A 26,908-nucleotide genomic window follows, 5' to 3' on the forward strand; every position below is an offset into this window, starting at 1 on the left:
AAGAAAAAGCTCTATTGGTTTTTTTTTTGTTGTTGTTGTTTATTTTGCTTTGTGTTGCCAGTCATGGCATCAGAACAACAACTGACTTCAATTCTTCCTAGTCTTTGATTCCCTGGCTTACGTATTTGTGTACGTTTGTCTCCTTTTTTACTTGATGAATATCCCTGTCTGTACAATAACCTGTACATTATAACAATTGGTATTTTCCAAACTTCCCAGTCCAGATGAGGGAAAGAAAAAAAACACACCTCACTCTAGTCCAGGGGTAGGTAACCTTGGCTCTTTTATGACTGGTGGAGCTCTAGTCCAATAAGCCTGGGGAGGGGGGAAAGCTTTGAAGCAACAGAACACTGAGGGCTTATTCTTACTCAGGGAACCCATTACCGTAAATGATGAATCTTTCTCATTAAGTAATCTATTTCAGCCACTAATGATGTGAGATCCTGGGAAGGAAGATTATAGAAACTGCTTTCATCCCCTGAACACAAACTCCATCTAAATTAAGAGCCCAGAGATAATTAATCTAAGGTAATGCTCCCAAACTCATGACAGAACTCATGACAACAACGCACCTCTTCATTGCAGATACGGTGGCTGTGATATTTCAATATTTTCAGGCAATTAATGAGAAAATAGTTAAGTCACAACCGAAGAGAATGGAAGACCACTGAAGTTAAAAATGCTGTAAAGAAATTCTGGGTGTAATTCTGATCAATAGTTTTAAGTCAGAGGTTTTGGGTTTTTTTTTCTCTTTTAATGTTTTAGTTTGTCACATGTTTGCTGTCTGGTGTTTTATGCAGAATTTTGGTCTATCACCATAATTAAAATTTCTTACATTTTCTTAAAACTTAAAATGATTTTTTTTTTAACTTTTAGCTTTACCTTGGATGTCTTTTTCTTTTCTTTTTCTCACTATATTAGTTCGTTTTTATAGTTTTTTTTAAATCTTTAATAAAAATTTAGCACACAAAAAAAGAAAAGAAAGCAGATGGATTTCCTCGCAAAATTCCATCAGTTATAACTTACTGCTTACTGCTGAAATTATCTGGAAACCAAAGCACAGCAATCGTTCTCCCTTTCCTTTCAAGTGACTTTCCTGTAATTTCTTGCTGCTTGCTGATATGTTTTTTTGGAGAGGGTGAGGGGAAATTGATTTGTCAATTCCTGGCAGGTATCTTACATGCACCAACAAAGCCAGAGGTATTTGTGGCCACACATAATAATAATAATAATAATAATAATAATAACAACAACAACAACAACAACAACAAAAGGCGGCCTTATTAGGAACTGCTTCCATCCTGCGACGATATCTGTAATACTATCAAACATCCACATCTGCCTATCCCAGGTCCTGGGTAAGGACTCCAGTCTGAACATCTGGCTGTCTGTGCAATGATCGATAATAATAATAATAATAATAATGTTGGAAGGGACCTTAGAGGTTATCAAGTCCAACCCCCTGCTCAGTAAGGTAACCTTATACCATTTCGAACAAATGGCTGTCCAGTTTCTTCTTAAAAACTTCCAGTGGAGGCAGGTTGTTCCACTGGTTAATTGTTCTAACTGTCAGGAAGTTTCTCCTTAGTTCTAGGTTGCTTCCCTCTTTGGTTAGTTTCCATCCGTTGTTTCTTTTCTTGACTTCAGGTGCCTTGGAGAATAGCTTGACTCCCTCTTCTTTGGGGCAGCCCCTGAGATATTGGAACACTGCTATCATGTCCCCCCTCGTCCTTCTCTTCATTAAACTAGACATACCCAATTCCAGCAACCGTTCCTTATATGCTTTAGCCTCCAGTCCCCTCATCATCTTTGTTGCTCTTCTCTGTACTCTTTCTAGAGTCTCAACATCTTTTTTACATCGTGGTGACCAAAACTGGATGCAGTATTCCAAGTGTGGCCTTACCAAGGCCTTATAAAGTGGTATTAACACTTCACATGATCTTGATTCTATCCCTCTGTCAATGCAGCCTAGCACTGAGTTGGCTTTTTTGGCAGCTGCAGCACAGTGCTGACGCATATTTAAGTAATTGTCCACTAGGACTCCGAGATCCCTCTCACAGTTGCTACTATTGAGCAAGGTACCCACTATACTATATCTGTACATTTGGTTTTTCTTGCCTAAATGTAGAACCTTACTTTTTTCACCATTGAATTTGAAATAGTCTACTAGAGAAGAGCCACTGATTTCATGTCCATAGGATTTAGTACAGGGAGAGACTGGCAGATCAAGTCTGCTGACTGAATGGAGAAATTTTGAGCAAGGGAACTTCTTTTAATTCAGTGTAGTTGGGTGTAGTCTATTCTAGATAACAGAATAACAGAATTGGAAGGGACCTTGGAGGTCTTCTGGTCCAACCCCCTGCTCAGGCAAGAAACCCTGTACCATTTCAAACAAATGGTTGTCCAATCTCTTCTTAAAAACTTCCAGAGTTGGAGCAATCAGAACTTCTGGAGGCAAGTTGTTCCACTGATTAATTGTTTTAACTGTCAGGAAATTTCTCCTTAGTGCTTGGTTGATTCTCTCCTTGATTAGTTTCTACCCATTGCTTCTTGTCCTGCCTTCAGGTGATTTGGATAATAGGTTAACCCCCTCTTCTTTGTGGCAACCTCTTAGATATTGGAACACTGCTATCATGTCACTCCTAGTCCTTCTTTTCATTACACTAGACATAACCAATTCCTGCAACTGTTCTTCATATGTTTTAGCCTTCAGTCCCTTAATCATCTTCATTGCTCTTTGCACTCTTTCTAGAATCTCAACATTTTCTTTTATATTATGGCAACCAAAACAAGATCTAGGTAGGATTGCTAGTTCTGAGCATCTTCCTCTAAAACATTTTTAGCAAGTAAACCTTTCTTACACTGTGGGAAGTTCCCAAAGAGTATATTTAGAAACTGTCATTCATTTTGCACAAATATGCAAAAAATATCCCATGCCATTAAAATATTTTCCATGCTGTAAGACACCCTACACAATTTCTTTGGACTCTGTTCTATCCCACACTCTTTCTTAGGCCTTGTTTCCAATATTTTGAATCCCATTTTCATCCCACTATTTCTAATCCCTCAAACATTGTCCATTGTCAAGTGCAAAGGATTAGGACTATAAATTAAGTTGCAGTTCAAAGATACATTGCTTAAAGTCTGTACATGAGAATCTAGTCAACTAAAGTTCAACACTAAATTGGCACCAGGTAAGAGTCAATAGAAGTTGGACTTGAACTGTTTGTGGCAATGTAAGGACTGTGTGCTGATGGTGCACTTAACTCCGCCCCTCAGCTCTGCACAGTAAGAAAACTGAATGGTGGTTTGCCAAGGAACCCTCACCCAAATGACCCCCAACCCACTACTCTGTCTGTCTTATAGTCTTGATATTTCAAGGCCACCTCTCATCTCAGTGTGGATCTGAATGCAGAATAATAGAGTTAAAAGGGACCTTGAAGATTCTCTAATTGAACCCCATGCTCAGATGTGATTCTGCTCAGCCTTTCTATGAGCAGCTATGATCAGTTAGGTGCTTCCAATTAATTTACTCCATGAGGGAGATATATGGTTTTTAAATATGATATATAAATAAATAATAAATAATTTTAGGCATACGCAAATGTAGCAGTGGACACCAAGTTGAAAAAGGCTGCCTGACGTGTGTTTGAAATCAGAGTCCATTCTTTTTCAAATAATTCTATTAAGCTTCATAATATAAAACACAAATGAAAATGAAAATAGTGAGAAAATGAGGGAGGGAAAAGAGGAGAGATAGAAATGTAGGGAAAAGAGGAAAACGGGAAAAAAGCATTGACTTCTAACTCTTTTTAGCGCAATAGAATAAAATAATAACATTACAGCCTAAACTTTTTAATTTTGCATACTTAATATGTACTGGCCATTTCTACAACAAACTTATCTAATCAGCAAAAAACGAAGTCCGAGTTTCATCTTTTCCTTCTCAACCGCAAAATCCAGAAACAGTTTTCAAGATGTGTTTTTTTTTTTGTTCAGAGCTGTTAATTTAGCCATCTCTGCTATTTCCATCAATTTTTGCAGCCTTTCATCCATTGTGAGAAGAAAAGTTATCTTTCCATTTTTGTGCATAAAGCATTATTGCTGCTGTCAACATGTAAAACAGCAAAGATCCAGATTTTTCCAGATTTGTCTTTCTCCAAAATAAGGGTCTTTTTCTAAGCTGCTTTGCAGTATTCTTGGAATAGTCTTGGAACTATTTGAAATAAAGCTAAATGGGTCATCTTGTTAAAGGAATCAAATAAATGTGGTTTAATAAAGAAATTAATTAGTTGAAATGCCACATTTTCCTTCCTTCTTTTTTCCTTCCCTAACCTATAATTATTTCCTTTCCTTCGTTTTCTCTTTTGTTCTCCTCCCCTTTGCTTTGATTCCTGTGTACAAAATGGACTGCAGTGTATGAATCATTATCCAGTTGCATTTTTTTCCCCACTAAAACCTCTCATCTTTAAGAACTACATGTCAAGGAAATGAGGCCAACAGAGCTTTTCACTTAGAATGTTTCCAGTTTAAAACAATCTGCTTTTAAATCTGGATGAGAACAGTTGCTGGTTTGGTTTTTTTTTTTTTTTTTTTAGTCTTTGGGAATTCAGCTTTTTTCATCTATTGTCAGAAAAAAGAAAGTGGTACTCAAGGCAGATTTATGGGTTTTGTCCCAGGATTTGCAGATCTCCTCTTTAGCTGCTTGGGCACTAATTGCTGTCAATGGTGGGAGGAATTTCTTTTGCAAGAATCCAAGAGCTGATTCTCTTAGATAAAGAGATCTGCCTCCAAAAGCGGTGAATGCTCCAACACTGGAAGTTTTTAAGAAGAGACTGGACAGCCATTTGTCTGAAATGGTATAGGGTTTCCTGCCTGAGTGGGAGGTTGGACTAGATGACCTCAAAGGTCCCTTCCAATTATTATTATTATGGATCATCGCACAGTCAGCCAGATATTCAGACTGGATTTGGCATTTTGTCTACGGTACCTATCGAGTCCTTACCCAAGACCTGGGATAGGCAGATGTGGATGTTTGATGGTATTACAGATATCGTCGCAGGATGGAAGCAGTTCCTAGTAAGGCCGCCTTTTGCAATTGACTAATAGCGAATTTGTCCATGCCAATGGTGTTCAAGTGGTGCTCCATTGTTTTGGGATTGCACCCAAGGGACCTATTACTATTGGTACTACCCTTGCTTGCTTTTGCCACAGTCTTTCTATTTCTATTTGTAGGTCTTTGTATTTTGTTATCTTCTCCAGTTCTTTCTCGTCTATTCTGCTGTCTCCAGGCACTGCCATGTCCACTATCCAGACTTTTTTGTTTTTCTTATCGACAATTGTTAAGTCTGGGGTATTGTTGTTGTTGTTATTATTATTATTATTATTCATTAGACATGAACCTCAGTCAACTGAACATTCAACTTGACTGATGCTAATGGTTGACACGGGTTGCTGCCAGCATCCTAGGTATCAACCAGGTACTTCCTTAAAATGTAAGATGTTCTGAGTAGCGCAGTTTTTTGTAGCATTGCTGGAGTTATTGCAGGAAGCTGCAGTTTCTTGAAATATTTTGCAAAGTTTGGGGACATAGTTCCCAGTGCCCCGATGACAATGGGTATCACTGTTACACGTTTCATCCATAATCGCACAGTTTCGATGGCCATTATTATTATCATTATTATTATTACGTAGTCCTGAACTTACGACCACAATTGAGCCCTGATTTTCTGCTGCTAAGCCAGACATTTGCTAAGTGAATTCTGCCTCATTTTACGACCTTTCTTGCCATAGTTGTTAAGTGAATCACCACAGTTGTTAAGTTAGTAACACGGTTGTCAAGTGAATCTGGCTTCCCCATTGATTTTGCTTGTCAGAAGGTCGCAAAAGGGGAACACAGGATCCCAGGACACTGCAACTGTCATAAATATGAGTCAGTTGCCAAGCGTCTGAATTTGGATCATGTGACCATGGGGATGCTGCAACGGTCGTAAGTGTAAAAAATGGTCATAAACCCCTCTTTTCAGTGCAGTTACAACTTCAAACACTCACTAAATGAACTGTTGTAAGTCGAGGACTACCTGTAGGAGGAGACTGTTGCTTTTCTTTCTTCGTGGTCCTTATAATCTGCTTAGATTGAACATACTAGAAATAGAGAAATATAGTTATTGATGTACAGATAGTCCTCAATTTATAACTACAATTGGGAGCAGAATGTCCATTGAAAAACAAGGCAGTCATTAAGGGGGTCATGCCAAATTTTACAACCTTTTTTTTTGCTAAGTGAATTGCTGCAGTTTTCAGTGAATCATGTGGCTGTTAAGCGAATCTGTCTTGCCCCATTGATTTTGGTTGTCAGAAGCAGGCTGGGAAGATCTGGCAATCATACGACCGTAGGATGCTGCAACCATCATAAATACAGGCTGGTTGTAAGGACCCACCTCAAGAAAGCAGAACTCTTGAAGCAGGCATTGTCTCAAAAGGAAACTTTTATTAGGGGCTAGTGCAGTGGTGGCGAACCTATGGCACGGGTACCAGAAGCAGCACTCAGAGCCCTCTCTGTGGGCATGTGCGCCATCGCCCCAGTCCTAGGCTTTCATCTGGGTTTTATAAAACCTTTTCGCTTTAGGCCTCTGCCGCTGTGTACAAAAAACAAAGGTTCAATCAATCAGTCAATTTCAACTTCTCACGGGAAAAAAAAAGACCTTGCAAAGTTGGAATTGATTGATTGAACTTTTTAGTCCCACCCAGTCTGCTGTTACCACTGCAGCCACGCCCACCCAATGGGCCACACCCACCCAATGGGCACAACCACCCGGCACCCGACGATGCATAAGTAGGTTTTGGGTTGCAGTTTGGGCACTCGGTCTCTAAAAGATTCGCCATCACTGGGCTAGTGACAGTAGGAAAGTCAAGGCGAGATCTGGGGAAAATCCCGCTCAAACGGTATAGTTAAACAAGCAATCTTCCTCCTCCCTCCAAAGTCATAATGTCCATTTGAAATCCAGCCAATCCATAGGTGGCACGATGTTTGGGTAACTGGCATAAGCTGGTACGCATCTCAAGGTTTTCTCCAGTTTTGTTTCTCTGTAACTGTCTCCCTGATAAGGGAGACACATTCTTCTCGCGTATGGATAAAGGTGGGAGAGGAAGGATAGAAAGCGAAAGACATCCCCCTCCCAGCAGAATGGCGGGCCCCCAAATAAGAGTACATATGCAGGGAAAGCAATAAGGCTTTGGGGACCTGACGCTGATTGCCAACAGCCCAGATTTTGATTATGTGACCGTGGTAGGGATGCTACAACCTTTGTAAGTGCGAATATGGGTTATAAGTCAATTGGTCAGTTGTAACTTTGCTAAATGGTAGCTAAACGAATGATTGCAAGTCAAGGATTACCTGTGTATAGTTGCTTTGGTTTAAGGGCACTCAAACCAAAAAAATACTTTTACATTTAACTTAAAAAAGATCTTTATTTAAGTACCTACACAGATCTTCAATGAAGCCTGGAGTTAGAAAGGACCATTCCAGCCACTAAGTTCAAATCTTGCTTAGACTTGAATCCAAATTAAGGCATCCCAGGCAGATGGCTGTCCAGCCCCTCTATTTGTACCCAGCCATTAAAGGGCGAACATTTCATCTTGGTTCATAATCCATTTCACTGTTAAACCGCCTTGGTGAAGTTCGTTCTGACCTCATTTTAAGCAAGCTCGTTTTTTATTCTTAGCATCCTTCATTAATCTCAACGTTCACTTTAATTGAGATTAATTCAAGGTTGCCTAACTATCCTCTTCCTTTGAGACTTCGTTTTCTTTCCATGTTTTATAGGCATCTCTGTTTTCACGTCTTCGTTAAGGTCTTTAGGAAGCTATTTTTTTCCCCCTCCTCACTGGAATTGTTTGCAAATTGTGCTTTTAGGAACTCCCACTTCTTTTGAGCTCCCTTCCCTTTTAATTTCTCTTTCCATTCTTTCCTAATATTGATCTACATTTATTAAGAAATCCAAGGACAGAAAAAGGCAGGGTATGAATCAACATGTGGATATAATCGAAACCAGAATGAAGAAGTATAGGGAACAGTATTGGTATAGTACTGTTGTTATATTATATTATAAATATAATTTATTATATTATTATAATTATGTTATTAGGCCAATAGCAGTATAATACTATTACATTTAGATGCTCTTCTTTCATATTGATTGTTCCCTTTTCTTTTGCTTACCATATATGCTACATTTTCTCCAACTGTTCACCCTAAAAAGAAATACAGGTAGTCCTCAACTTACAATAGTTCATTTAGTGACTGCTTGAAGTTACAATGGCACTGGAAAAGTGTCTTATGACTGTTTTTCACACTTAATGACAGTTGCAGAATCCCCATGGTCATCTGATCAAAATTCAGCCACTTGAAGCATTGCCTTTGAACATGAATGGGTGTGGTCCACTCATGGTCTCACTGGCTACTCTACAGTTCAAAAATAAAAAGCTTGCTTATAACTGGTGTGGCTCAGCTTAAACCTGAGTGATTCTTTTAAAGACAAGTTACAATCCATCTCATGCTTAATGTTAAAATATGTAAGTTCCTCAAAAAACTGCAGTGAATGTATATAGAGGCTTGATCATCTGGAAAGAGTGTATTATGTAGGAGTGCTTCAATTTTATCTTGCTTGCTCAAATATCTGAAGATAACATGAGTTAAAGGAGGAAAGATTGGCTTAAAAAAATAATTCAGCCGCTTGACAACTAGCTCATATTTATGACAGTTTCAGTGTCTATTGTCTATGTGATCATTTTTGAGAATTTCTGACAAGCAGTCAATGGGGAAGTCAGATTCACTTAACTGCCATGTTATTAATTCAACAACTACAGTGATTCACTTAGCAAGAAAAGTTGTAAAATGGGCATAATTCACTTAACAACTGTCTCACTTAACAACAGAAATTTGGGGTTCAATTGTAGTCATAAGTCAAAGATTAGCTGTACTTCAATGGTTATTTGTACATTTATATATGTATATTCCAGACTTTAATAGGTATGTTTCCAAAAAATTGTGCTGTTTTAATGTTCCTTAAAATAATGACCTGGACTTCTCTAGCAATTATCTTCCTTGTACAGTTTATTCATTCCTTGAACTCTGTCTGCTTTATATACTCCATCCATCCTCTGCTTACTCAGCAACCACTTAATTACTCCCACTGTGCAAACAGCAACACTTAAAAGCACATCCCTTATAACAGCAATTCACCTCCCAAGAATTCAGCATAGTTTCAGCCTATCAACTCCTATAATTATTTATCTTTCAAATTATTTGAATTTGACAAATGCTGTATATAAATGATTTTTCTAAAAACTGAAGAGGGTTTGTCACTGGCTAGTAAAAGTCTAACCCTATGAGTACGGATATATTATGCCTCCCATCATTCTCAGCCAGCATGGCCAACTATCATGGATAATGTAGATCATAATTGGGATAGCTATATGGGGTCCTTAGTGCTCTCTGAGCTTGGTTGTTTTCTTGTAGACGTTTCATTACCAAACTAGGTAACATCATCAATGCTACTACGGAATGGGATTTGCTTTCATTTTATATTCTACTGGCTTGTTCTGTCAGTGTTGGTAGGAATGTTCTTGATAGTTCCTTGATTGGGCTGTTGTTTACAGTTAGCTTCTTTGGCAGTTGGTTGATTGGGGTATTGTTTGCTTTTTGATTGTTGGTCTAGATCAGGGGTAGGCAATCTTGGCTCTTTTATGACTTGTGGACTTCAACTCCCAGAATTCCTGAGCCCACATGGCTCAGCATGGAAACCTCTCCCTTTCTCCTCAGTGTGGCCGGCTCAGGAATTCTGGGAGTTGAAGTCCACGTGTCATAAAAGAGCCAAGGTTTGCCTACCCCTGGTCTAGATCGAAAACACTCCCCCAATTGTTCGTTCGTCCATCAATTTCGATGAAGACCTTGACATCTTGTGGGTTATGGGCCATCAACGATGTGTCCGTAAGTGGCTAATAAGACCGATATTAGCATGGAATGTTCTGCCATATACTGAACAAAGAAATGTAGACACTGTTATTTCAGCATTTACAGCTCTGGCTTTGCGGAGTGCTCGCTTCTCTTGTGCCAAGATTGTCCTTCTGTGTTCATATGTCTGGCAACCCTGGTACACCAAGGTGCGCCATGTCGGTCGATCATGCGCCAGAAGTTCCCAAGAGATGGTTTTAATATCCAGGGACTTAAGAGAGGCTTTCAACGTGTCTTTGTATCGCTTCTTTTTTTCCCCGTGCGATCGCTTTCCTTGAGACAGCTCGCCATAGAAGAGCTGTTTAGGGATGCGATGATCTGGCATCCTTACAACATGGCCTGCCCAGTGCATCTGGGCTTTCATCAACAGAGTGTAAACTGATGATAGGCCCGCTCTGGAGAGGACATCGGTGTCTGGTATCTTATCCTGCTACCGGACCCTCAGAATTCTACGAAGGCAAGTCATGTGGAAGTAGTTCAGTTGCCTAACGTACCTCCTGTACGCTGTCCGGGTCTCACTAGCATACAACAGGGTAGTTAGCACTGCTGCCTGGTAAACTTTAAGCTTGGTAGCAAGACTTATTCCACGGTGGTCCCACACGTTAGTCCGCAATCTGCCAAATGCAGAACTTGCCTTGGCAATTCTACAGTTTACCTCGATGTCAATTGTCACTGCACTCCCCCAATACTGGCAGGACAAGCCATTAGAATATAAAATGAGAGCAAAGCCCACTACCTATTAGCATTGATGATATTATCTGGTTTAGTAAATGAAACATCTGCAAGAAAATAACCAAGCTCAGAGAGCGCTAATGACATCACTGTTCAACTCTGAGCTATAAATATTCTCCTCTATGGAGATAGCTATTCTCAACATGAACTGAGGTTAAAAACATATTTAGTGCTTGGATGGCAGATTATAGGGAATCTTGGGCTATAGGCTAGATTAGGAAGTTGGAAAAAAATATCCTTGAAGATAATCATATTGTTGTAAAAAAAAGTATATCAGGTTATTTCTGTTAAAACCTCCACAAATCAAACCTTTCACCTTCTAATCTACCTTTCAAAAGAAACCAGATTCCGATTAAGCAGCTACCACAGAATCTTTCACACATATATAGAAGTGGGCTACGCTTGCCATGATTGGAAACCTTCAGTAACATTTAGGTATGATTGAAACCTAAATGTGGAGGTCTCATGAAATAACATTCCTGGGAAGGGGGGGGGGAAGCAAAGTAAGGAGGAGTGGTTGAATTTAACCTATTGCTAAAGCTCACCAGCACAAAATGGGGAATCAAAGCACAACATTGTTTCTGGAAGGTGTTTCGAAATAGCTAAATCTGGTTTAGCCTTTCCCTTTTTTATAAACTGTTATATTAATACAAAAAGAGTCACAAGTTTGTACATGATACAAGGATGCCATGCCAATCATAGGAAATATAATTTTTTTTCTTGTCCTAACCTGCATGCAGTTCCATTCCCATTTATTAACTTCCAAAAATAGATGTGTCTTCAAGCTGGAGATTCAAAGCCCCTAACTGAAATGTTGCATGTACTTTTAGTGGTATGTATTAGTGAATACCAACTAAATAACACAAAGGAGCAAATCTGATTCTACACAAAATGCCTAGCTATTTATTTGAAAATTAATTATTGTGACTGTATAAACTAAAGTTTATGACTTAAACTCATTTGCAAACATGCTACTGTTCAGCAAGCCATCATTATAAGAAATCATTATTATTAATTTAAATTTATTGATCGCCCAACTCCAGTGGGCTCTGGACTTGCGCAGCCAATAAACTCTGAATTAACATTATAAATGAATGTAGAACCCTGTAATTTATTAAAGTAAATAAGCATTGTATTCAAGTATCAGCATTCAGTTAAATTTCTTTTGGTGGAAAACAAAGGAATTCCCTGGAAGCTGGCAAGGTAGAAATTTAAAAATCAATTTCCTGGCAGAAAAAAAAAATCTACTCTTTAATTTAAAGTGAGTCTTTTATGGGAGACTGCATCATGGGTCAAAAAAGTCAAGATACACTTTGAAGCCCCGCCCCATTTGTTTTACTTACAAGATATATTAAAAGGGGACGGTTCTTCAACTGTGTGGTCATGACCACCATCTTGATTAAAAAAAACAACAACCTTCAGATGCTCCTGAATATCACAGAAGTGACAAGGCCTCCTTTTCTTCTCCTTTTTATACTACAGTATTAAGCATCAACTCACAAAGCCATTTCAAGATCCTGTTGGGCATAACACACTGTAAATAAAATTGTGAAATATCAAGCTGATAATTTCACTCCTATGAAAAAACATTCTCTACACATACAAGGCTGGTGTTTTAGGACTAAATGTACATTAGAAATTGTTTTATTTAGACTTTTTTCTGCAATTGTTATTTTTTTCTTTCTTTAAAAAAATAAAACATGTTAAATCATATGACTAGACAATCCTCCCTTTCATACATCAGGAGATTCAAATGTATACAGTCCCAAAAATGTTTCTCTACCACGTTTCCTGCTTTTGTAATTATTACTGAATATGTCACAGGTTTGATGTTTTGGAGAAACTATACCCTTCCTTGAGTTGTGCAAATAAAGGCAGGATATAAATGATATAATAGAATTGAAAGAGCTGAGAAAATCACAAAACACAATGACCTGCAAATAGAAATAGAATGATTGTGGCAAAAGAAAGCAAAGGTAGTACCAATAGGTGCCTTGGGTGCAATCCCAAAAACACTGGAATGAACACCATCGGCATTGACAAATGCACCATAAGTCAATTGCAAAAGGCAGCTTATCTTGGAATAGTTTACATCCTCCAGCAATACCTTTAACACCATCAAACAACATCTGCCTATCCCAGATCCTTAGGAGGGAAAAAAATAGATGGACAAAAATGCCAATTCCAGTCAGAATGTCTGACTGACTATGTTACCAATCACAACATAACCCAATGCTCTCTCCTTCTGGCAACCCACAATAAACTCTGATATAGAGAATGTTGATACTATTAAGGAAACTAGTTTACATTATCTGCAGAGACTGACTTTTCTTCTATCTATCTATCTATCTATCTATCTATCTATCTATCTATCTATCTATCATCAGTTTTATATACTGTACTTTCCGGCGTATAAGGCGACTCGGCGTATAAGACAACCCCCAACTTCGGCGCCGATTTCCATGCCTAGAAAGCTGTCTTATCCGCTGGAAACTACTGTAATTTCCGGCATATAAGACGACTCGGCATATAAGACGACCCCTGACTTCGGCGCCGATTTCCGCGCTTTAGAAAGTCGTCTTATACGCCAGAAAATATGGTAGCTCACAAAACAGGACTCTGGGTGGCTTACAATAAAAATAATCAAAGAAGGTGTTATTATCTAACTGCCACCTCTTCTTTACATGGCCACCAGACTATAAATTGAAAACACTCCCTTCTATCACTGAGGATGTTACCTAGTTTGGATAATGAAACGTCTGCAAGAAATCAACCAGGCTCAGAGAGCACCAAGGACCCCTGCCTTGGTCTTGGTCTTGTAGGCTAAGTGGGGCTGTGCTTGGACGAACTTGGATGGAAGAAGAGCAGGATGTAACCAAAACAAAAGAAAATCAGCATTCCTGAAAGTAGATGACATTCTTTCATGCTGTTGCCACAAATATCATCAGGATACCCTCAGGAATCATGAGAAATGGTTCATAATGCCAAGGAGAATTTACTTTTTAAGAAAACATTGCCAATCAGCAGATTTGGGATATATCAAGGTTATTACAGCAAGCATCTTGATGTAGGAGATACTGTTATTCACCTTTCCTTTCTCAGGTGAGTTCTCGTCCTTTCTCATGGACTAAAATAGCTGTTTAATTTTTTTTTCTAAAGATAGGGAATTATTATACGGAAAAATAGGAACATTATACATGCTGACTTGAGCTCCTGAATATAGGCAGGGTATAAATCTTTTACTTAATAAAAAAAAATCAAACAATGCATTGAATTGATTAATCAGCTAATTGCTATAACAATGGTAATTCTGACATTAAACGCAGGTGAAATGACAGGATCCTAGTAAGTAGCTTCACTCTGTGTACATATAGGGCAGCTAATTCTCTACTTCTCTCTCGTTCCTGCACCCAGTCAAAATCTGCACCCAGATTTAAGGGCCTTTTCTCTCTGCTCAGCTGAATTGCTCTCCACCCAATCCTAGCCACATAAAATTGATTGTCCCCATTGCCAATCCCTGATTTGCCTTTATTGACTCCATTCTAGTCATTGACATTCTCCAACTTCCCTCCAAGGTCATGGGTAACAAATATTTCAAATGCTTTGAGGCTGCTCCTGGACAAGTTTGGAAGAAGGCAGGAAACGCAACATAAACAGTGATATAGCCTATCTAATCTTGGATGAGAAGCTAAAGGTCTTCAAAGAAAAACAAGAAAGTCCAGTTGCCTCTTGAAAAATCACCTTTGGGACTAGGGGACGCAGATGTTGCCAGGCATACTTAGGTACCAAGTGAAGATTAGCGTGAGCACAAGTAGTCAAAGTCATCAAGCCATTTTTCCCCCCTCCAAGTAGGAATTTTAGGAAATAATATTTTCCCTGAGTTTTTTCTTCCCAAAGAAACCATTTGGAAAGCAGAGCTGAACTTTTCTCAGTTTTTTTTTCTCTTTTCTTCAAGAATAATTCTGAGTTATTCTAAATCAAAGCAGGACCTTTTGTTAATAAAAGCCACAATAGAAAGGGGAAAACGTCTTACCTGCACACACTTCAGAGCTTTAATTCCTGGATTGTTCCAGAGGCTCAAGGTTCATCCCATTGCAAATTCTTTGCTTCTCATCCGGTGATGACTCTCACAAAAATATGTGGCTGTTGCCCAGACTTGCTTAAGCTTTGCAAAGAGAAAAGGCAGAAATTCAATGTTCCTACACTTTTTAAAAAAAAAAGTCAGAAGACTTTTTTCAAGATTTCCAACTGGCACTGTGAATACTGGGGCAATCTTGTTGTACACATTCCCTATCCAGAGTCATATAATTAACTTTAGTGAACTTAACCACTGTGGAAAGACGGGGAGACAAAAGCCCCAGTTGTTTAAATCCTTAGACGATGAGGAAATGCTGAGATTTCAAGCACATCCAAAGTTTGCTATCTATTTCCTTTCCTCTTTTATTACTATGGCTGGGTCATCAATTCTAGGTGCGGCAGACAACAAATTCCTAACCCATTACCTATCTAAGTTCCCATCATCCACTGCAAAGGTGCATTTTCCTAAATGGAACCTTTAATAGGTACTGCAGAACAGGTAGTCCTCGACTTACAACAGTTCATTTAGTGACTGTTTGAAGTTACAAGTTACAACTGAAAAAAGTGACTTGTGATCATTTCCCAACAGTATTAGCATCCCCATGGTCGTGTGATCAAAACTGGCAACTGACTCACATTTATGACGGCTGCAGTGTCCCGGGGTCATGGGATCGCCTTTTGCAACCTTCAGAGGAAGTAAAATCAATGGGGAAGCCAGACTTGCTTAACAAATGTGTTACTAATTTAACAACCGTGGTGAGAAAGGTCTTAAATGGGGCAAACTCACTTAGCGGCTGTCTCGCTTAGCAACAGGAATTTTGGGTTCAATTGTAGTCGTAAGTCGAGGACTACCTGTATGAATTTCACATCCATAGAAAGTATAACGGGGTAAGATGGAAGCTGAGATCCAACTGAGTCTAGGTAAAGGGAAAAAAAATATTTACTTTTGCCAAAGGCAATTAGCTTTAATTAAGGGTCAATTTAGGGAGATTGACTAAACTTCAGATGGAAAAACCAAGGTAATTAACAACAATCACTTGGAAAGCTATCATTAGTAGTTTCTACCTGGCTGGTCACATCATTGTTTTCCCAAATTGCAGGTAGTCCTCATTGAACCACTGCCCTGTTGGGTTATTGTTTGAAGCTACAACAGCATTGAAAAAGTAACTTTACAAATGGTGCTCGCACTTATGACCGTTGCAGTGTCCTGCAATCACTTGATAAACATTTGAGTACTCCACAGCTGTCTTCCAACAAGCAGTCAATTGAGAAGCCAGCAGTAAAATCACAAGTCCTGGCCGTGTGATGCCTCACGTAATGACCACATTGCTTAGCCAGAGTTGTCAGTCCAAATTTTGGTCGTTAAGTGAGGACTACTTGTAGTTATTTCTAATTTGCCATCTAGATCTAGAACATAGCCAGTCTAGGCCATCCTCTTCTTCCTAGTTTTGCAAATCATTTGGGGCTGGCACTGTTTAGCTTATTTCTCATAGACACATGGTCTTGCACTGAATTTCTTAAGATTGAAATTTTAATGCTTTCTAAGAGTCTTTGGACAATTAGACTTTCCTGGTAAATATCTAGGCGCTTGAAAGGAGAGATTGACACATTTTCTATTATTTTAATAACAGCAAGAGAGAAAAAGCCTTTCCAAAGTTCTTTCCATCTCATCTTATGCTAAAGAAAATGAAACCAGGGTTATTTTGAGTTTCTTTCTCACACTTGTATTTCACCACTGTATAATTTATTTTCCAAGTCTCCCTTTAATGGCTCTCTCATACCTTCTCCAAGTGTAAGCTCTAGGTTTTTTTTTTTTTTTTTTTACATTGGCTTGGGCAGAAAGAAGTATTTCAGTTTGATCCCAAAGCCATGAGCCACATAAAATCTTATTTTCTAAGCAGTTGATCAAATCAGTAGCATTCCCTGTGATCTATTCATGGATGGTTTAGATGACCGTCCACTCTTTTGTTAATTTTGACATTCGATCACAGCATGGTGGAGAATCGTTATGGCTATAAATAGGTGGAAAACTGAAAGAATATCTACACAGGATAGATCCACCGACACGAACTGACATTGTAAAAAGAATTCATTGATGTTAAACAATGGATAGTGCCTCTCTCGAGATACTGCCCATTCTTTCTCTCCAAAAAAAGCTTGGTTTATAATATTGCTTATTTTTTATTCACATCATACCAAACCAACTATATTATGCTTAGCACGTTGGGTGAACTTTTCTCTTTAAATCCAGTACATAAGAAAGTAAAGATGCTGGATATAAATTGGTCCCACTTCACAGATTTCATCCTTTTATTTCCTTTGGGGTGGGATAATCCTTTTATTAACTTGTTGATCTAATTTACAGAAATTGTTCTAAGGATTACTGAAATATCTCGTTTGGATGTGTGCTAAGAGCTTTGCAATAGTCCGGTAAGAATAAAATCAATATTGCCTGTTTTAGTATGAAATGAAACATAATGAAATTTACAAGAATTTCTCAGTACCTCGGAGAAGCAATGGAAAAAGTAACATGTAATATATATATATATATATATATATATATATATATATATATATATATATATATATATATGACATGCTCAAATGTGTACCAGCAATATTCCATGGAAAGATTGAGGGCAATAGAAGAAGGGGACGACAGAGAATGAGATGGCTGGATGGAGTCACTGAAGCAGTAGGTGTGAACTTAAATGGACTCCAGAAGATGGCAGAGGACAGGAAGACCTGGAGGAACATTGTCCATGGGGTCGCGATGGGTCGGACACGACTTCGCAATTAACAAAAACAACAACAAATATTCCATGGCTGGTACATTACCTAGGGAAAGAAAAACTGTTCTGCTTTTCATTTCCAGATTCTACTTTAAGGTGAGATGTCAAAAAAGAAAATCTATTGAGCCATACATATGCCACATGTTGGGCTCAACCCTTATATTTAGGCTAGCGCCTGTGACTCCCACCTAGCAGAGGGAATCTTTAATTTTGTTTATTTATGTGTTATGCATCATTTATATCAGTCTCCCCCAATCTGGGAAGGGCTAGTTGAGATAATATGCCATTGTTTAATACAGGTAGCCCTTGTCGTACGACCACAATTCAGCTCAACATTTCCATTGTTAAGCACGACAGTTGTTAAGTGAGTTTTGCTCCATCTTACAACCTTTCTTGGCACAGTCGGAAAGCAAATCACTGCAGTTGTTAAATCAGGAAAATGGCTGTTAAGTGAATCTGGTTTCGCCATTGATTTTGCTTGTCAGAAGATTGTCACATCATCCTGGGACACTGGAGCCATCATAAATACAGGCCAGTTGCTGAGCAGACAAATTTTTGATTACATAACTACGGGAATGATGCAACAGTCATAAGTGTGAAAAAAGGCCATAAGTCACTTTTTTCAGCACTTTTGTAATTTCTAACGGTCACTACACAAATGGTTGTAAGTCGAGGACTACCTGTATCTTATAAAATAAAATGTTCTATTATTACACGAAGTTTTTTTAAATGTTAAAGTTACAATTCACATTGTCATAGTTATGTATATTATGTATACCCAAAGCCCAATGCATCTGAAAGGTACCTACCTCAAGAAGACTGTGGGAAATTAAAAAAAAAAAACTTTAACATGAGTAATAAGACACCCAAGCGCCCTTCAGCCAATAAAAATGATCTAAGATTTAAGGCATCCTTTATTACAAACATTTTAGTAACATACATAAGTAAATTACAAAAAAGAGTTTTTCTAAAATATTTTCTTCTAAGACAGTTGCACAGTCTTAAATATTCGGTTACAAGAATAAACAACACCTTGAAATCATGGAGATTTTCACACAAAGAATTGTCATTAAAAACATACAACAAACCAGCATGTTACACCTTCCTCTTCCTGGAACTGAAGCAGCCACAGAAAGTCAAGACAGTGCTTTCCTTTAAAAACCAAAAATCTTTCTCCCAGTCACCCCTTCTGTAGCATCTTCACAAATAGAAAAGCTTGTCTGCAAGTTCCAGGCTTGGCTCCCTATGGATGCTCTGGCTGACCAAAAACGTCAATTTGTTGGCATATTGACAAGGTGCTGGCACTCTGATTAGCCCCTAGGAAGAAAAAAAAAAAAAAAGGAAAATGGGGATGTCACTAGCTTGTACTGCCACCTATGGCCAAAAGGGGAAAGTTGTTTCTGGAATCTTGTTAAAAAAAAAAAAAGAGTCCCTAAAACAGGGTTAGGCAACCTTGGCTCTTTTATGACTCGTGGATTTCCACTCCCAGAATTCCTGAGCCAGCATGGCTCAAATTGGAAAGCTCTCCCTTTCCCCTCAGCATGGCTGGCTCAGGAATTCTGGGAATTGAAGTCCACGAGTCATAAAAGAGCCAAGGTGGTCTACCCCTGCCCTAAAACACCCTCCAGTCAATGATATTCAGCAGTTAGTCCAGTTCCAGATGGAGATTACAAGCAGAAGGTGAGTATTGTCTTGGGCTGGGCACTTACCACTTGAAAACCCAGAGGAAGGCAGGGCTGCATTTTTCAAACTTTAGAATATTTCACATTTTTCTAGCTGAGTGCTCTAGAAAGGGTTATTTCTAGCAACTATTTCAACTGATGGAATAGGATAGGCAGCACATTGGGCTAGCCCAGGGGTAGGCAACCTTGGCTCTTTTATGACTCGTGGACTTCAACTCCCAGAATTCCTGAGCCAGCCATGCTGAGGGGAAAGGGAGATGTTTCCAAGCTGAGACATGCTGACTCAGGAATTCTGGGAGTTGAAGTCCACGAGTCATAAAAGAGCCAAGGTGGCCTACCCTTGGGCTAGACCTCCGCCAGCTGCCCTCCAATCCACTGGTCAGTGGGGGCTTAGAGCACGCAGTTCCGTTAAACAGCCTACTAGCCTGGTTGCTTTCCTGAAGTACCTCATTCTGAGAGGGTCTTCAGAACAGGCAGCTATGTAAGCCAGTGCAAATAGGCAAATCTGAGGACCAAGGACAAAATCCCAGGACCCAGGACCAGAGGCATACCTTGCCTTCAGAAGTTGTGGGTGCCCCATTGCTGGAGGCTTTTAAGAAGAGACTGGACAGCCAAGTGTCTAAAATGGTAGAAGGTCTCTGCTCGAGCAGAGGGTTGAACTAAAAGATCTCCAAAGTCCCTTCCAGCTCTGTTATTCTATTTTCCTCAGAGTGATGTCTTGCATGACCAGCTGCTTAGCTGGCTGAGGAGTGAATGATGGTGCCACCACATATGAATGGATGCTGAGGAAAATGGAGGGATCAGGAGGAACAGAGAGGTTCTCTCTCTCACCCCAGAGATATTGGGCTACAACTTCCAGCATTCTCAGTGAGTAAGCTATGCTGGCTGGGGTGACTGGAAGTTTAAGTCTACCACAACTGGAAAGTGCCATTTAGAAGAGACTACTTCCTTCCTAACTTCATCAGGAGATGGGAAGAACAGTCTCTAGGTCAGTGTTTCTCAACCTTGACAATTTTAAGGCATGTGGACTTCAACTCCCAGAATTCCACAGCCAGCATTGCTGGCTGTGGAATTCTGGGAGTTGAAGTCCACATGCCTTAAAATTGTCAAGGTTTAGAAACACTGCTCTAGGTGGACAGCATCAGGAATGCTACTTACTGGCCAATTATAGTAGAGGTGACACATCTTAAAAGTGAGCCGCTGCATATGGTCCGGCTTTAACTTGTTGTCGTCATAAATCACGTTATAGTACGTGGGATTGACCGTCCCTTGGCGTGCAAGTTGGCTAATCAAGAAAAAGTCGTACCTGTTGGACAAAGGCAGAATCAAGTACTGGGAAAAATGTCATGGAGCACAAGCCGATTAACAGCGACAGTAAAGACAACAATTCATTGAGAGGTGGATTTCTTTCCTGCCTTCCTAATCATTAAATTAATCCTAATGTTCATTGGAGATGAACTGCAACTAAAGTAAAAAGACAAGATTTTTTTTAAAAAAAACTTAAAAATGAATTCGTTAAGTCATTGATATGTATAACTCAGTGTAAAGGAGTTTGGGTTCTATTTATATTATGTATCTATATTAGGATACAAGGTAAAGGAGGTGCTCATCTCCGTTACTTGGCTGAGGAAGTCGGCACTGTCCAAAGACAATTTCTGTGGTCGTGTGGCTAGCACAGCTATACACCAAAAGGTGCACTGAACACTGTTACCTTCCCACCGAAGTGGTACCTATTAATCTACTTGCATTTGCATGCTTTTGAACAGGCGCTCATCACGTTGCAGGACGCTCGGCTCTCAAACTCGAGCTGTCAGCTTTCCAGCGGGCAACTAAATTTCATTTTTGATGTGTGCTGTTGGGCTCACAGTAAAAAAATGACAATAAAGGTTATCTTATCTTTAACAACTGAGCCACTGCATCCCATTATATTAGGATAAGCAAATGTTAAATTTAGGAGGATTGATTGCATGTCCTTGATGTATATAAAGCAACGCTTCACAGACCTATTTTCTTTCTTTAAAACCTTCCAACATCTCAAAATAATCAAAATTTCACTGGCTATAGTGTTATATCGCCAACCACGCTCCTTTGTAAAAAGAAAAGTTTGCCTCCTCCAACTGCAAAAGATTTCTTTATCATTTTGATATATATAAAGATAAAAATGCATATATTGTGACAATATATACTTACCAGTTAGGGTGGGTGGCTTCTGTATCAATAACAGTTCCAACAGGGGGATTCTTCAGGCCTCCGCTAGACTCAACAAAGAAGCGAGAGAGGCATTTCTTCTTCACAATGATCAATGTCATCTTGGGTCTTCCAAATATTAAAAGTAAAAAAGAAAAGAATGAAAAGCAACACATTTCTTGGTTGATCATTGATTATTTCCACTCTGAAATGAAAGATGCTGTAGATATAATCTGGCTCCCAACAATTATTATCCCATAGTATTTTATTCAGAGATGATGGCTAAAATGTTCAGAATAACAGAGTTGGAAGGGACCTTGGAGGTCTTCTAGTCCAACCCTCTGCTCAGACATGAAACCCTATACCATTTCAGACAAATGGTTGCCCAATCTCTTCTTAAAATATTCCAGTATTGGGAGCACCTACAACTTCTGGAGGAAAGTCGTTCCACTGATCAATTGTTCTCACTGTCAGGAAATTTCTTCTTAGTTCTAGGTTGGTTCTCTCCTTGATTAGTTTTCACCCATTACTTCTTGTCCTGCCTTCAGGTGCTTTGGAGAATAGGTTGACCCCCTCTTCTTTATGGCAGCCCCTGAGATATTGGAATACTGCTATCATGTCCCCCCTTGTCCTTCTCTTTGTTAAACTAGACATACCCAATTCTAGCAACCGTTCCTTATATGTTTTAGCCTCCAGTCCCCTAATCATCTTTGTCACTTTTCTCTGTGCTCCTTCTAGAGTCTCAACATCTTTTTGACATCGTGGTGACCAAAACTGAATGCAATATTCCAAGTGTGATCTTATCAAGGCAGTATAGAGTGATATTAATACTTCACGTGATCTTGATTCTATCCCTCTGTTAATGCAGCCTAAGACTACATTTTGGGGGGGCAGCTGCAGCACACTGCTGGCTCATATTTAAATGATTGTCGACTAGGACTCCTAGGTCCCTCTAACAATCCCTTGTATTCCCAGAGAGGAAACTAATGTGAATGTAATGATGCCCAGTCTCCTGTCTATAATTACTGAACAGAAACGCCAGCACCCAAATTTTCTCTGCATGAATCCCTCTATTAGCAAAAAGGAAGAGAGAGAGAGAGAGGGAGGGAGGGAGGGAGGGAGAGAGAGAGAGAGAGAGAGAGAGAGAGAGAGAGAGAGAGAGAGAGAGAAGGGAGAATTCATTCAGAAGAGGGCAGAATTTGCAGATGCTCCTGAATCATGAAGCACCCTGAAAAGTGGGCCATTTGCACAGGGATGGAACAGTATGGAGAAAATTGACTATCTTGACATATTGTATCACCAACCTGGTGCAAGAGAAGGAATATTTACCTGCCCCCCACACTGTATTCATCAAGGACACTTAGTAACTGTGGGACTTCATAATCCATCACCAGTTTCAACTGCCCATCTCCGACACCATCCCTGTATATGATTATGCGTGCAGGTGGATGTCCATTATATTTCTGCCAATTGTTTATAGCACCTGTAGAATTGAAAGGAGGAGAAACAAAAGTAGACTGGATTCGGGTAACTAATGGAGGGAAGGGAGCTAGCCGCATGGTATCCCTTACTATTATAGGTGAGTTAATTTTTAGGAGCAGCTTTTAGATAAATGAACTAGTACAAATGTTTTACACCTGTCCACATTTTTAAAAAAATTGGCACTTGTTTGAAGAAGTTATATTACTATGCTGAATATAGTTCGGGGGAATACTAGATTATTTCTGTTGTATTATCTTTACTGAAAAATGATCCAGTATTGTCCCCAACAAGCAAATTACTCTACAGGTAGTCCTCGGCTTATGGCCACAACTGAGCCCAACATTTCTGTTGCTAAGTGAGACAGGGGTTAAGTGAGTTTTGCTCCATTTTACGACATTTGTTGCCTCAGTTGTTAAATGAATCACTGCAGTTGTTAAGTTAGGAACACGGTTGTTAAAAGAATCTGACTTCCCCATTGACTTTGCTTGTCAGGTGATCACATGACCCCGGGACGCTGCAACTGTCACAAGTATGAATCAGTTGCTGAGCATCTGAATTTTGATCATGTGACCGCGGGGATGCTGCAATCGTAAAAGTGAAAAACAATCATAAGTTACTTTTTTCAGTGCCGTTGTCATTTCGAACAGTCACTAAGTAATCAGTTTTAAGTCGAGGACTACTTGTAATCGTCTTCCCAAAGGGGAAAAGAAAAACTAGCACTATTTTGAAAAAAAACTTACTTTTTTCCAGGCAGGTAAAGTTTTACAGGTAATCCTCGACTTACGACCACAATTGAGATTAGAACTTTGGTTGCTAAGCAAGGCGGTTGTTAAATGAGTTGTGCCCAATTTTACAGCCTTTTTGGCACATTTGCTAAATGACCAGTGTGCAGTTGTTAAGTGAACTTACATATTAAGTGAATCTGGCTCCCTCCCCACTAACTCTGTTTGTTGGAAGCCGGCTGGGAAGGCTGCGAAGCAGCAACTGTCATATATACATGCCAGTTGCCAAGCCCCCAAATTTTGATCATGCGATGTGCTGCAATGGTCCTAAGTTATGTCACTTTTTTTCAGGGTCAAAGTAACTTTGAATAATGACTGAACAAAACGGTTTTAAGCTGAAGGCTAACTCTAATTGCACAGCATACAGATAAGTCCTTGACTTACGACCACAATTGAGATTAGAGTTTCAGTTATTAAGTGAGACATCTGTTAAGTGAATTTTGCCCCATTTTACGTCTTCTCTTGCCCTAGGTCACGGGTTGGCAACCTGTGGCTCCGGAGCCACGTGTGGCTCTTTGGGCCTTCTCCTGCAGCTCCCAGTCCTCCTCCGCCATTTGCAGAGAGAGAGAGAGACAGAGAGAGGCACTTGCGCTTCCCTTTCTCTCACACACCCTCCCCCCATCTCTTTCTCTCTCTCTCTCTCTCTCTCACACACACACACACCACACACACACACACACACACACACAGAGTGGGGGAAGAGGAACTGTCAGACTAAGAGCAGGAGAGAGCCAGCCCAATGAGAATGTGTGTCAGCTTGTCGGAGAACAGCATGAAGCCAGCTTGCCAAGTGAGCAGAAGATTGGAGAGAGGGAGGGGGGAGAGAGAGAGGGAGATAAAGAGAGGGAGAGAGAGAGGGAGAGGGAGGGAAAGGGAGAGGGAGGGGGAGAGAGAGAGAGAGAGAGAACTCATGCACAGCAGCCTCTATTTCTTTTTAATTAAACTCTTCAATCAAGCTCCCCGCCTTGCGCGCGCGCACACACAGGTTTTGTGGCTCCCAGTATTTTCTTTTCTCTGGGAAACGGGTCCAGGTGCCTCTTTGAGTGTTTAAGGTTGCCGACCCCTGCCCTTGGTGTTAAGTGAATCGCTGCAGTTGTTAAGTTAGTGGCACAGTTGTTAAGTGAATCTGGCGAAAGGGGATCACATGGCCCCTTTCATAAATATAAATAATCATAAATAATCATAAACCATCATAAATATAAACCAGTTGCCAAGCGTCTGAATTTTGATCATGGGACCGTGGGCATGCTACAACGGTCCTAAGGGTGAAAAATGGTCCTAAGACACTTTTTTCAATACTGTTGTAACTTTGCACATTAGGCTACTCTTTACCTTCCATGCAGATCCTTAAGCAATCTGCCATACTGGTTCCTGCACACTGCAAAATGCAACGCGAATACCACCTGCATGGAAGAGAATGTCAATCAGTTACAAAGCTCTTGGCATAGTTTAAAGACTAACACAGGTACAGGAATGGAGAACTTCTCTTCCAGATGTTACTGAACTACTGAAGAGTGCAGTGGTCAGGAGGTTACGGCGCAGGGCTGACAACTGGCAGGCTTGTGTTCAAGAGCCGATTACTGCTGCAGAACTGGTTGAGCTCCCATCACATGGTCCGGCTTCTGCTGACCCAGCAGTTCGAAAGTGGGTGAATGCAAGTAGATAGACGGATACCACTTCAGTGGGCAACTTAACAGGGAGCCCTCAAGTGGGTATCCATCGGGCAACAGCGATGTCACTATTCAATCCTTTCAACCCGGAAGCGCTTCAGTGCTCCTGACATCAATGTAGTAGTACAGAACTATGATTTCCTACACCTTCCTTAATGTTATGGGAAAGGGCAAGGGAATGCTGAGAGCTATTTTTCAACAGCATATGTGGGGTTACCTCCTCTTCGTCTACCTTAATTTATTGGATTTTTATCTCACTTTTCTTATTTTGTAAGTAACTCAAGGCGGCAAAGATGCTTTATCCTCCTTCCTCCTATTTTCCCTACAACAGCCCTGTGAGGTGAGTTGGGCTGAGAAAGATTGTCTATCCCAGGGGTAGGCAACCTTGACTGATTTATGATTCGTGGACTTCAACTCCCAGAATTCCTGAGCCAGCCATGCTGAGGGGAAAGGGGGAGGTTTCCAAGCTGAGCCATGTTGGCTCAGGAATTCTGGGAGTTGAAGTCCGCAAGTCGTAAAAGAGCCAAGGTTGCCTACCCCTGGTCTAACCTAAAGATACCCATACCACTGTCCTGGTTTCTAGGCCAGCACCTTAACCACGACAGTTAGTCCTCGATTTACAACCCTTCATTTAGTGACCATTCCAAGCTACAATGGCACTGAAGAAAGTGACTTACGACTGGTTTTCACACTTACGACTATGGCAGCAACCCCATGATTGCATATTCAAAATTCGGGCGCCTGGCAAATGGCATGTATTTATTACAGTTGCACTGGCCAGGGGTCATGTGATCACCACTTGTAACCTTCCCAGTCGGCTTCCAACATGCAAAGTCAATGGCGGAAGCTAGATTTGCTTAACGACTGCACGATTCACTTAACAACTGCAGTGATTCATTGAACAGTTGTGACAGTAAAAGGAGACACAACTCACTTGGCCGCCTTCTTGCTTAGCAACAGAAATGTTGGTTGTAAATTGCGGTTGTAATGTCAAGGACTACCTGTATATCCTACTGTTAAAAACCAGTTAGGAATGGGCAGCGGGGTGTGTGTGTGCAAGTAATGAGACATGGTAAATAAGCAGGAAATTCTCCTTAACAGAGTAATGGACGATAATGTGAAAATGACTCGTTTGCACTACCCTTGGCATGGAGCTGCCATTGCAACATCTGAAACTTGCTGGAAACAAAGAATCTTACTTAGTTATTGAGGCATTCAGGCTGGCCACAAATCCAACAACTGAATTTCCTTTGTTCATGGTGTCTTTGTTGACATCAATGCCGACGACCATGAGAGACTTTAACTGTCAAAGAAATGACAACTGAATTAGAGGATAAAACAAAACCTGAGGTTTCTATGGAGATTTAACACTAATAATAATAATAATAATAAAAAAGTTGGAAGGGACCTTGGAGGTCATATAATAATAACAACAACAACAACAACAACAACTGCCTATCCCAGGTCCTGGGTAAGGACTCGATAGGTA

At 40.0% G+C, this 26,908-nt stretch overlaps 1 protein-coding gene across 1 annotated transcript in view; it reads right to left on the minus strand.

Annotated features, from left to right (window-relative positions):
* Positions 1-18,532: 18,532 nt before the first annotated feature.
* The window catches only part of PIWIL4 (piwi like RNA-mediated gene silencing 4), a 42,542-nt gene continuing 34,166 nt past the window's right edge, over positions 18,533-26,908 (minus strand). Inside the window, exons 16-21 of the mRNA XM_039349083.1 lie at positions 26,619-26,722; positions 25,082-25,152; positions 22,815-22,968; positions 21,489-21,614; positions 20,457-20,604; positions 18,533-18,933 (exon numbers count right to left, since the gene is read on the minus strand). Of these exons, the coding sequence (XP_039205017.1) occupies positions 18,817-18,933; positions 20,457-20,604; positions 21,489-21,614; positions 22,815-22,968; positions 25,082-25,152; positions 26,619-26,722 (720 nt within the window). The 3' untranslated portion in view covers positions 18,533-18,816. The remainder of the gene's footprint in view (positions 18,934-20,456; positions 20,605-21,488; positions 21,615-22,814; positions 22,969-25,081; positions 25,153-26,618; positions 26,723-26,908) is intronic.

Source organism: Crotalus tigris, unplaced genomic scaffold (genome assembly GCF_016545835.1).
Source record: "Crotalus tigris isolate CLP2741 ecotype Arizona unplaced genomic scaffold, ASM1654583v1 scf7180000018224.911827, whole genome shotgun sequence".
In the NCBI taxonomy this organism is placed as follows: Eukaryota; Metazoa; Chordata; class Lepidosauria; order Squamata; family Viperidae; genus Crotalus; species Crotalus tigris.